Here is a 13,444-nt window from a genome sequence, read left to right on the forward strand (position 1 = left end):
TAAGCTTGTTAATTAAAAGGACCAATCAGAATGAAGCAGAAAAGGTTGTTTACACTTGTACTACCTATCCCCTAAAACTATAAATAAGAGGGTTACATAATTTTCTGAGATCATTTTGCAAGCATTGGAGAAAGCATCTACATCAACTACATAGTTCTTCAAAGAAGTTTTCAATGGAGTCCTACCCAGAAATCAACTCGATAAGACGAATCATTGTTCGACATTCCTGGAGGTCCAAATGCATTTCTGGGAGGTTCAAATTATCCTATATTTACTTTTCATAGAAAAAAAGATAATTTACAAAGAAAATAGGTGGTTGTGTTAGAGGAGTTGATATTGGAGTTGGAGATTTATTTAGCGAGGGAAGGGACGTGAAGTGAGTTTTTGTTTGGGGTGGGGATGGGGATGGGGAGGGGGAAAGGGGAATGACAGTGCTGCGTGGAGGGTAGAGGATGGGGGAGGCGGAAGGGGAATCGTTGGCTAGATGATGTGGTGGTGATGGTGGTGGTGGTGGGTGGGGGCTACGAAAAATGGGAGAGAAATTGTTAGTTGGTGTTGGATGGGGGGTGCTGGGTGGGGGTGGGGGAAAGGGAAGGGGTCAAAGAAGAAGAAGTGTGGGATTTTAGATTTTTTTTTTGTCTTTTTTTTAATTAACTATTTTTAAATTTTTAAAAAATATTTTTAAGGTAAAATTTTTTGATTTCACTCTCTTTAAAAAGCGTGCAAATACACGTTTTTCCAACTCAATAATTTAATGTACATATGCGTCAAATATTTTAAAATATTATATTTTAATGGGTTAAAGGGTTCAGATGACAAAAAGATAATTAAGTGTCCATATTACAAACTCGATAAGTACAAGGGTCCATCTGATCATTTCGCCTTTTTCATATGAATATTAGATACATGAAGTAAAAAAACCTCTACAATTATGCAACATAAACATGCTAAAACTTGGGAAATAGAATTAAAAAATAATAGAAGATTCATATGCCTTCATCTTGTGATATTATATAGAAATTTATTGATTCCTAACGTCCATTTGAAATAGTTATCTCTCATCTTGTGATAGTAGAGAGAAATTTATTGATTCCTAACGTTTATTTGAAATAGTTGTCTCATGCCCGTTATTTACTATTATCAATTTATCATTAACTAATCATAAATCAAAAAACTGATATATATATATATATATATATATATATATATATACTATTTATAATAAGGGGATATATTTAAAAAAGGGGAAAGAATAAAAATAACACCTAAAACTAAAATAATTTCACAAAACTAGCACCTAAATTCTAAACCTCCTATAAACAGCCACTCGGGAAACTAATTCCAACCGAATGGCCATTGTTTTGGTATTTCACATTATATGATGTGTATTTATTTTTAAAGAATTTCATGTTGATTTTTTTTTTTTTTATCAAGGGAGAATTCCACTTTTCTTTTATTTTTATGTGAGCACTTGTATTAATGTTTTTTTTTGGCTCCTTTTCTTTTCTAAAGATTCTACTCATTTTTATTCTTTTAAACTATTGAGTAATTGCTTTTTTTTTCCAGATTATTTTGCATTCACCAACATTATTAAAATAAGATACTATTTGTTTTGTTTAGTTTTACTTATTTATACAATAAAATACAATACCATATACTTTTAATATAATACAATTGTTAAAGATATATATATTTATAATAATGATACAATTTCTATATATATACATATTCTATAAATAATTATAGCATTTTTATACACATTTTATATAATTTTTAATTACAACTATTATTTAGGTACATATTTTATACGACTATATATAGTTTCTATATGCATTCTAAAAATGTATCAATCTAGTATAAAAGAGTATCAATTGAGTATATGGACACTGCAAGTGTATCAATATAGTATAAAAATGTATTAATGTAGTATAAAAGAGTATCAATTAGGTATAGGGACTACATGAGTTTGCATAGAGTTTCCTTTCTTTTTTTTTTAAAATTGTATCAATATAATATAAAAGTGTATCAATTTGTTATAAAAGTGTATCAATTGAGTATATAGATTACATATGCCCAATTAAGCCAAATAGCTAAAAAAAAAATATTAAATTAGACCAACTGACCTAAGCTGTTCATTTTTCAATTATAGGCCATTTTTTAAAAAATGGTTAGTCCATATACTTTTCCCTTTAAAAAATCTAAAAATTGGTGAGGCTTGGTGGAAAGCGCGTAACTGGACCCTAGTAGATTAAAATACCAGACGACATTCAAAGTCGTTATTCAAACTCCTCCATAGTCCATTTTTTATTTTAATTCTACGCACACATCTCATATACCAACAACACCCAGATCACCCTCTTTATTACTATTTCTTTTACATATTTCTTTTTTCTACAACTTTGTCACACTTTCCTTTTTCACACATCATTTTTCTAGGTTCTTGGGGATTTTCCATTTACTCATACTTTCTTGAAGATTTTTTTACTTTCTGCTGTTTAAGCATACCGTAAAAGAAAGTAAAAAAAAAGGAGATTTTTCCTGTGTTATACATCTTCCTGTGTTCTAATCCAGCTCATTTTTCTGGGTTTTTGGGGATTTTCCATTTAGTGATACTTTCTTGAAGTATTAATGATGGTGACAAAGTTCTATCTTTTCATTTTGTTGTTTATATTCTTGACTTTTTCTTCTGGTTGTGTTGCTTCTGAAGGATTTTACAGTTTCAGAAATCTGAACGCTAGTGCTTCTGGAATTGAATTCCCTGAACATCCTAGCTTCAATGGTGTTTCTTCTACTGCAAACTCAGATTGCAACTATGGAGCAGATGAAGATGTTGGAAACAAGCAAAAAGAAACTGTGAAATTTGATCTCAGGCATAGATCAGCTGGTCAAAAAATTGAGGCTAAAGACTCAGTTTTTAAGGATTTGAGTAGGATTCAGACATTGCATACAAGGATTGTTGAGAAGAAAAATCAGCATACTGTTTCAAGAATTGCTAAAAGTACTGAAAAAAATGGGATTGAGATTACTCCGGCAGCCGCTTCACCGGTACCGGAATCTTTGTCTTATGAGCTTTCTGGGAAGCTTATGGCAACTTTGGAATCAGGGGTGAGTCTTGGTTCTGGAGAGTATTTTATGGATGTTTTTGTTGGTACACCTCCTAGGCATTTTTCTTTGATTCTTGATACTGGTAGCGATCTTAATTGGATTCAATGTGTTCCTTGTTATGATTGTTTTGAACAAAATGGACCCCATTATGATCCTAAGGATTCTAGTTCTTTTAAAAATATAAGTTGTCATGATCCTAGATGTCAATTTGTTACATCTCCTGATCCTCCACAGCCTTGTAAGTCGGAGAATCAACATCAAACTTGTCCTTATTACTATTGGTATGGTGATAGCTCAAACACGACGGGTGATTTTGCGCTAGAAACGTTTACTGTGAATCTCACGACACCAAGTGGGAGCGAGTTTAGGAAGGTGGAAGATGTGATGTTTGGTTGTGGTCATTGGAATAGAGGGTTGTTTCATGGTGCAGCTGGTTTGTTGGGACTTGGGAGAGGGCCACTTTCATTTGCCTCTCAGCTTCAATCTTTGTATGGTCATTCTTTTTCATACTGCCTTGTGGATAGGAATAGCAATTCTAGTGTAAGCAGCAAATTGATTTTTGGTGAAGATAAGGACCTTTTGAAGCATCCACAATTGAACTTTACTTCATTGGTTGGTGGCAAAGAAAATTCTTTGGAAACTTTCTACTATGTGCAGATAAAATCTGTCATAGTTGGAGGAGAGGTACTGAATATACCAAAGGAGACGTGGAATTTGTCTCCGGAAGGTGTTGGTGGTACAATCATTGATTCAGGAACCACACTGAGTTACTTTGCGGAACCAGCCTATGAGATTATAAAAAAGGCATTTGTGAATAAGGTCGAGGGCTATCCCATTGTACAAGACTTTCCTATTCTGAATCCATGTTACAATGTGTCCGGAGTGAAGAACGTGGAATTTCCCTCCTTTGGAATTGTGTTTGGTGATGGAGCCGTATGGAACTTCCCTATCGAGAACTATTACATCAAACTCGAACCAGAGGATATTGTTTGTTTGGCAATTCTTGGGACTCCTCGGTCTGCTTTGTCCATAATTGGAAACTATCAACAGCAGAATTTTCATATCTTATATGACACCAAGAGATCCAGATTGGGATATGCACCAACAAGATGTGCTGATGCTTGATTTTTTTGTCTAGAATTCTTGGGTTGGAAGGTGGGAAAATTGTACACATTTTGGGTGGAAAAAATTGTGTTCATTCTTTCCTGAACTTAAAAAATAGTTCACATACATTGTAGGTTATACTGTACTTTCCTCTTTAATTTTTTTAACTGTAGATGATTTTGTGTTGCTCACACAAACTGGCAACTATGTAACAAAACTGTTTATTGGAAATGTACTCACTTTTTGGAAGTTTGAATCCTGACATTTGAAGTTCAATTCATGCTTTGGATCTAGCTGTGTGAAGAATATGATGCTTATCTTATGACTAATAGAACTATGATAGCTATTTGGTATTATTAATGATGACGCATTTTTCTTGCCCCAGATGGGCCAGCAAGGTGGAGGGATGGTTGTTCGGAGAGGAGAATTGTGAAATTTAATTAGCCGGAATGACCTAATCTTTTTCTTGAAGTCGATCTGAAAGGAAAACTAGGATTTTGTTGGATACACCAGAATATTTACAAAGTTTTCACTTGAGACATGCTACAGATAGGATCCTATACTGGCGGCATTCAAGAACACATGACAGAAAGAAACCTGTGAATGCACCGAGCTAACTCTTCGGAAATTAGGAAATTGTGCCTTGTCTTGATTGACCACTTTTTTGAATGCAGTAGGAGCTTCAGGACTCTTTTAAGTCTTTGTTAGTATCCAACACATAAATTCACCACAGCATTAGCAAATTCTTTCCTCTCTCTACAAACAAGTTTCAATCCTCCATGAATGGACTCCATCAGATGTTTCAGCTTATGACCCTACTGATCCACTGCCAAGGTACTGCAACTCTTTTGCGAAGAACTTCATTTGATAGGTATGGAATCACCTTTGAAATGAACATTAAAAGGAGCAGGTTTGTCTCTTTATTCCGACCCATAACCAGTATTCTTGTTGTATATGAAGCCACTAAGAACGCTTGCTATATGATTACATACCTATATGATTAAATATCTCAAATCTCTGTAGCTGCTGGACTTCCCAAAAGAACATGTTCCAACATCTCCATTGTCGGATTTGCAACACCAGCACCTAGAGACAATGGAAAAAACCCATAGTCCTTAAAACGTCATTGGACACAATTTCCATACTCATTACCACAATTGGAAGATTGTTTTGGTTGTGACCCCACTTGCCCAAATGCATTTTTATACAAGAAGATGAGTTTTCTTCTATCGGAAGCTTTAATGCAGTATTGACTTGAGATGCTGTTCCAAAGAGAAACTGATGTACAAAATGACCACCATAACTTAGCCGTTAAGACTTAAGGCCTTCGATATATTGAAGGACCGCCACAATTACCACCATATTTATTTGCTTATATTCCTTTAGACTTTCTTTTAATTAATTGTTTATTTTTATGATGATAATGTACGGCCAGGTTTCTCAGTTCAAGTATTAATTCATGGAGCATCTTTCTATAGCTCACGAGCACAGGTATTGTGTAAACCTGTACACTGCAGTTGAAATAGATGGCTCACACTGTAGATGCAGACTATAGTGTTTTACTGTTCCAGCTGCTTGGGTATGACCGATATTTAAATTGTTATTTGATTTTTTTATGTTTAAATTAAATATATAATTTTTATTTTTTTAACGTGGTACACGTTGACATGACGTAGTTAATGTTAAAGTCTTAAAGGGGCATATGACATGACGTAGTTAATGGAAGGGTTACTGTTATCCTTTTTGTATGACTTATCTTATATGTATTCCAAAGAAAAGGAATTCCATTTCCTTTATTTTTTCTTTTACGCAAAACATTTCAGTTGCTACAAAGATGTGAATACATAGATCTATATCTTGCCTGATTCTTTAGATCGCATTAAGTAAAACCTGAAAATAGACTTGAAGATGCAGGCTTTATTATTTTGCCAGTGCACATCTAATCCAACAAAATTGAGAGCACTAGTTTACAAGACTTGAGTGCAAAAGGCAAAACAAGTGTGTCAGAAAGCAGAAATCAACCACAAATGGTCAAAATTGATCACTTGTGCAGGATTTCCAGCCTGTCACCTACATTGAAGTGCTTAATCCTGAACTCTTATATTCAATCTTCTTAGCCAAATGGAGTGAACAATCATGTGAAAAAGATCAAATCTTTTTGGGGATCCATTGTTCATAAAATGCCTTTGAACTTGCTTCACTCTCCTGTGCATTCTCAAGTACTGACTCTGAGAAATGCTCATCAATATCTTCTTGATATTCGGTATGTCTTTCACATCCACCTTCACAGAAAAAGCATTCCAGTTCAGGACATCACTAAATGGTGGTACATAACCATCTGAAATCAGCACGGCAACACATTCTGCATAGATTGATTCAACAACTCTCGGGCTTGCAACCTCATAGCCACTCGGGCACAGGCAAAACTTGCTGTTCTTCAACATGGATTCATAAGATTTTCCTGGAGGAAGTTTTTCGTAAACCAAAACATCTTGGTCTTTTCCTTTCCATTGTTGCATCAGTTCATTCCTTATGGCACCGTGTAAACCACCAGCAAAGAAAGCAAGAGTTGATCGTCTTGATGGAGATGGACCTCCAGTGAGTCCTGTTATATCACCTGTCTTGAGATTAATTTCGGCTAATGATACATCTTTCTGAGGATTAAACCCTTCCGATGTATTAGCATTGCATAGAACTCTTATTGAATTGTTGAAGAGATGTGGCACGTATGAAGTCGTGTGTGGCCCCTGAAAATTAGTTGTACTTCTCACTTAACAAAAAACAGTTGATCTCAATTGTAACTATAAAAATTCTCATATAGGAAACGACTAAACTTATATACACTGATACTGTGAAAAACTTTTACGCTAGTAGTGTTTTTTCCTGTAGTAGCAGGTTGCTGCTCAATTTTCCAAGTTAGACAGTTATACTTGTAGTTATCCTTGGGTGATTTGATAGTTGACCAATCATACTTTCAGTACATAGAATTTAAACTCTACCGAAAAAGATACTTGACAACTTCAAAATATTTTGCTTACCCAATCATGGCAAGAGAGCATGAAGTGATCAGCACCAAAACTTGTATTCCAGAAGGAGTATCTTGAAGAGATGACATGAATATAGTCAGCAACTGTTCTACCAATGGCATGCATGTGTGCACCAGAGACGTATAGGTATCTAACCATTAGAACCACACTGAATGGGAGGAAATACACCAAGGCCTCCTCTGGATCTTTTGTTCTGTACATATTTCCCTTTTCCATTTCATAAATGAACCTTCCCTCTGTTGAATATATACTCCTACATGGACCATTGTGGAATATTGGAGGTTCACCTTCCTCGTACACATATAATTTGAAGTTATTTTCCATTTCAAGATAGCTCCTAGTGCAAACATTTAAGCAAAAACAATAAACATGTCATTGTAAGTTGAACACGAATACTACTACAACAAGATCTAATGATAGAAATATTACCTGTGAAAGGCATTTGCATTACGATAGATAGGACCTTGAGGAGCATAATCCGGATCTTGATGATTCAATATCATGCTGGCATTTCTAGCAGCTTCTCTTATGGATGACCTTGCTTTTGCTAAAATGGCCTTAAGCCTTTCCAACCTGTTATACCTTTTAATTAATCCAGTCGTTTCATCACTATGCTCTTCTCCTTCATTCATTTCCTCCTTCCAAATATCTTCAACTCCTTCCTAAATAAGGTAGCAAAACACAGAACAAATCGAAAACATTAGATAAGTAACCTCATAATATGGAAAACAGAACCAAATAATAACAAGAACAAGTGAAATTTACTCCGAGAGGTCGATTAGATAGTGAGTCTTTTGCTCCTAGTTTCTGATGAAATGAGTTATTGAAAAGAACTAGACCAACTACATGCAAATGCTGATCTTTCTCTTCATAACTTGCCAAAGACCTTAATGAAAAGGAGTTCAATAATGCAAAAGATCCCCAAGTCCAAGAAGAAGAAAATGATAGTACATAAGAACTCTGAGGGTGTAATGTACAAGCAAGGACCGAAACCATAACCAAAGGAATGAAAATCAAGAAAGCCAAAGTAGAAGGAAAGGAGGACAATTGCAGCACATCCTATCAACGCATATGCCATATGCTTGGCCTCAGAAAAAAAAAAAACCAGTATTAATTACTTTAGTATTCTCCAAAAGTTGTAGAGGAAAATGAGCTACTTAGAAGATTTGTTGGTTAGTGCATATTGTAAAGGGCTGAATTTTTCTTGACATGTGTTGGAAACAAACTTAGTCAAATGGGATATAGCCAATTAACTAATCTGTTTTATGGGGATGGTCGACTTGCAAAGCTTCCTTAAACGTCAAGATTCCTAGTTCTTAAAGTTAAACTACTTGTCTTTTGTGTCATGATCCATCGAGTACTTTATTGTTTTCAACTCACTTGCTGTTTTCCTAAACACTTTACTGTTCTGACCAATAATTTTTACTTTCTTATTCCATGGACTGTTTAACATGATCATTGTACACGTTTCACAAAGGTTTCATTATAATTGACCATTTTAGTTGCTACTCCTTTAAGGGCAGAGCTAAGAGGCGCAAGGATCCGAATCCTCTGCTAGAAAATCTTACTGTATACTCTAGATCAAAGTCATTTTTATGCATGTATATGTATATAGTAGGTGTTGAATTTCCAACCTATTCATACATTTCTTTTTTTTTACTTGTCACAGTTTAACTTGACACAGAAAAATAAGTAATGACATGACCATTTTACCATAATAACCTATTAAATGATATTTATATTGTATATTGAAATTAATTTGGAGAAAAAATAATTAATACTAAAGGTAAAATAGGAAAAAAAAGGTTGTTTTTTCTCAATATGTCAAAAGTGATCAGTAAAAGTATAAATATAATTAGAAAATTTGAGACAAGTAAAAGCGATCGAAGAGAATAAAAGCTTATTCCAACAAAATTTTCATACAAGCACTCAAAAGGAAAATGAATAGAAGGCACTTAAAATTGAAATGAATATCACTCCTCCCCAATATTTGGAAAACATATAGTACCCACTTTGGGCAAAAATGTAAAATAACACTTCATATAATAAATTTTTGTTGATTTACTCTTTTCACTGCTCATAATAATAGAGCTTGGTGCACTAAATTTCCCCAATTCATTTTGATGACCCAACTAATAAATTCTTTAAATTTAGAAACGTGATAAAATTTAAGTCCTTGGTGGTCAACAATTGAATAATTCTCGAGGCAAAACCACCCTCAAAGTTGTGACATGCATAATGTACCGTTTTGGAGGAGATGGAATATATTTGAACAAGTTCCAAAGAAGGTCCTGAGATCGGAGAGTAGAGGTCCGTCACCGCAACGCATGCTATTTGTTCAGCACTCCAAACATTGGAATATCACTTGAATAATTTACTTTTTCTTTTTTGGGGAAGATTACTAACTTCTAATAATTACCCCTTTCTTCTCAAAATATTTATCGTATTTTTCATTTACACACTGCTTTAAAAAATATTGATTAGGAGGATTGACTAGTTTATCTTTATTTAATTACTAAGATATTTTTTTTTTCATTGAATATTTACTGTATTTATGTGACATAACTGAGGAGTTTATAATCTTCAAAAACAATTATTGTTAAGGGTAAAGTTGAAAAAACATCATTAATTTTAGCTTGTAAACTTCTAAAATAACTACAAATACTTTAGTAAGAACAACAAGTATTTTGAGACAGATGAAATAATATACTGTTAGAACAATAATGATAATTGTACAAGAAATTCAAAATAAACTTGCTTGGCTTAGAGGCACGATAATACACTTCTTGAAGATAGTTGAAGTCTCTCCCACGAGCAAACGGAAGAATTAGTAACAACTCTATCTTCGGGATTCAACTAAGCCACAAAACAAGTAACATTCAAGAATGTTGCTCTTCTATTCATGAAATGGTGATTTCACCTTTTGATCAATGTCTCTCAAATGTTTTTCAAGGGGAAGTAATTTTTTGAGTGCTTATCTTTCCAAACAAAAGAAACACTATTTATAGGGTAAAATTTTCATGCAAGATAAAAGTATTAATTAATCAATAGTAAATAGATTCATGAATACTTTAAAACAAAAAGTAACTTTCTTTCAAGAACCTAAAACGTATAATATAAAGAAGAATGGATTTGTCAAATTCATGTTCTTTGTAACTCCATACTTTTAACTAATGCATTTGTTTCAAAAATTAATTGAAACATAACTAAAAATCTTTAACCGATGTATTTGTTTAAAAATTTATTGAAACACAATCTTTAACAATAACAATCCCCCACTTGTTTCAAGAAATTTTATCTTTAAAAACAAAATTCATTTGAGACATCAATCTAGCAACATGTATCAATAATGATGTCTTTTGGACTTGAACCATTAGCTAGTGAAGACTTTCTAAATCATTGACTACTCAGTGAACAAATCTTGAACTAAGTGGTTCATTGAATGAAGTAGAAGAATACTCCACGCATATTACTCTGTTCCGGTGAAAATCAAAATTCTTTGACACCTTACGACCATGTGTCCTGAATCCTTTTAGCTAAGTGCTTTAAGATTTTTCTGTTAAAATCTTACTGAAGCGGCCTCCACTTCGCACTTAGTGCGGTGAATTCATCAAGAGTAACTTTTCATACTCCGACCAAATAGTCTATGAATTTCATTAAGAGAAATTAATCTCATCCTCCTTTATAGCAAAGTATCAGTAAATCTATCAAGAGTGTTCCTACACACTCCAACCAAAATCTATGTATAGACTTATTAAGAGAATATAATCTCATTCCTCTCTTTTGTAGGAATACTGTTACATCTATCAAGAGTATTATTATTTACTCCAACCGAGATCGGTCTTATAGATTTATCAAGAGAAAAAATCTCAACTTATGCACATCTACTCACTCTCTAGGGAAAAAGAAAATTTTATAGATGTGCTGCACAATTGTAACTTTACTTGTTTTTCCCTTTGAACCTAAGATTACATCATTAGGTAGGATTTTCATAAAGTACAATCAATCTACAACAGGCTTTATTCCCATCCCATTACAAGTTTGTACCTCCAATTCCTTGCCTAACCCTTTAGACAATGGATCTGCTAAATTGAGTTTGGACTTCACATATTGAAGCAATATTATGCCATCCTCCAATAATCTTCTCACATGATTGTGTTTGAGACGAACTTGTCTTGACTTGCCATTATAACAATCACTTGAAGATCGAAATATAGCAGCTTTATTATCACAATATATAATCAAAGGTGGTATTAGCTTACCCCATAATGGAATATCTATCAGCATACTCCACAGCCAATCAACTTCTTCTCTAACAGAAGACATAGCGATAAATTCTGAATCCATGGTTGAGTGAGTAATACATGTCTGCTTCTTTGATCTCCAAGATATTGCTGCTCCAGCCAAAGTAAAAATCCAAGCAGTAATAGATTAAGAGTCAGTCAGATCAGAATTCCAGGTAGCATCACTGTAGTCTTCAAGAACTACTGAAAAAGTAGAATAATGCAGGCCAACATTAATTGTACCCTTCAGATACCTTAAAACACAAATTAAGGTATTTCAATGCTCAACTTCAGGGTTACCAGTAAACTTGCTCAAATTTCCTACTGCATAATCAATATCTGGCCTGGTACAATGCATGACATACATAAGACTCCCAACAATTTAAGAATATATCAATTGATCAAGAATATCACCAGAGTTTTGCACTAGTTTGATGCTAGGATCAAATGGTGTAGGAGCAGGATTATCGTCAAAATGACCAAACCTTTTTAGAGCGTTCTCAATATAACTTGATTGAGTAAGAGTCCATTTGTTAATCTTACAATTTTGATGCCTAAAATTATATTAGCTTCTCTAAGATCTTTCATTTCAAACTGAGAAGCAAGAAAATATTTTGTTTCTTTGACTCTTTCGATATCAATTCCAAAGATCAACATGTCATCTACATAAAGACATATTATAACACCAGAATTTTCTTAAAATTTACTAAATATGTAGATATCTCCACCATTGATTAAGTAGCCGTTAGAAATCATAACTTTTTTAAATTTATCGTGCCATTTTTTTGGAGCTTGTTTTAATCTATAAAGAGATTTAAGAAGCTTACAAACTTTATGTTCTTGACCAAGATTGACAAATCCTTCTGGTTGTTTTATGTAGACTTCTTCGTCTAGATCTCCATTCAGGAATGCAGTCTTTACATCCATCTGATGAATCAAAAGACCATGAATTGCTGCTAAAGCAATCAGGAGACAAATATAGGTCATTCGAGCTACAGGTGCAAAAGTATCAAAATAATCAATATCTTTAAATTGAGTAAAACCTTTAGCTACCAAACGGGCTTTGTACTTATCTAAAGTACCATCAAATTTTATTTTCTTCCTAAAAATCCACCGGCAACCAATTGATTTACATCCAGGAGGAAGATCTGATAAGATCCATATATTGTTGGACAATATAGAATGCATTTCATCATCAATGATTTCACGTCAAAATGGAGCATCATATGAAGGCATAACTTCAGCATAACTTTTAGTATCCTTTTCAACCAAATTAGCTTGAAAATCAGGTCCAAAGTTTTTTGATTTGGCTGATCTTGAACTACGTCTTGGTTGACTTTCTTCCAATGGCTCTATTATTTTCCTTTTAAGAGGAGAAATATAAGAACTTGAATCTTGTTCAAAACAATCTTTTTTCATGAAAAATATATGCTAAAAGAAGTTAGCATGTAAAGATTCAATAATTGCGTGAGGACTTGGGGTCTCAAGATTTAAAAATCTATAAGCCTTACTGGTTTGTGAATAACCAATAAACACACAATCTACTCCTCTATAGCCAATCTTGGTTAAATGTTGATCTGGTAATCGAACTTTGTGACAATGATAACATTCACCAGATTTAAAATTGGCACCATTACACTTGAAATTTGTAGCCTTCTTTGCCTTTGAGAAATTCTTATTTTCAGATTCCTTCTTGTTTGATTTTTCTTCAACCATATGAGCTTTCATGACAGATTTCTTCAAACTATTATTATCGTACCATCATGTCTCTTATTCAATTTGCAAGTGTTGCAATAATTATTCAAGAGTCAAATCTTCCTTTTTGTGTAAGAGCTTCGGTACTCTTTCCATGATAGAGGAAGTTTTGATATAATTGCACCAACATGAAAGTTTTCATCAAGAGCA

General features: G+C 33.6%; 2 protein-coding genes across 2 annotated transcripts; one reads left to right on the top strand and one right to left on the bottom strand.

The window, feature by feature from the left end:
- The first annotated feature begins 2,133 nt into the window (after window positions 1–2,133).
- On the top strand, window positions 2,134–4,458 carry LOC107878043 (aspartyl protease family protein 2). The gene has a single exon (XM_016724912.2). It carries the CDS (start codon window positions 2,629–2,631, stop codon window positions 4,228–4,230), a length of 1,602 nt encoding a protein of 533 aa, XP_016580398.1. The 5' UTR covers window positions 2,134–2,628; the 3' UTR covers window positions 4,231–4,458.
- A 1,533-nt stretch (window positions 4,459–5,991) lies between these two features.
- On the bottom strand, window positions 5,992–9,594 carry LOC107878044 (probable glycosyltransferase At5g03795). Its single transcript, XM_016724913.2, has 4 exons — window positions 8,022–9,594; window positions 7,686–7,918; window positions 7,248–7,593; window positions 5,992–6,956 (listed from the first exon to the last, which is right to left on the bottom strand). Exons 1-4 carry the CDS (start codon window positions 8,250–8,252, stop codon window positions 6,294–6,296), a joined length of 1,473 nt encoding a protein of 490 aa, XP_016580399.1. The 5' UTR covers window positions 8,253–9,594; the 3' UTR covers window positions 5,992–6,293.
- Between the last annotated feature and the right edge of the window lie 3,850 nt (window positions 9,595–13,444).

This window comes from Capsicum annuum, chromosome 7 (assembly GCF_002878395.1).
Source record: "Capsicum annuum cultivar UCD-10X-F1 chromosome 7, UCD10Xv1.1, whole genome shotgun sequence".
Taxonomy (NCBI): Eukaryota; Viridiplantae; Streptophyta; class Magnoliopsida; order Solanales; family Solanaceae; genus Capsicum; species Capsicum annuum.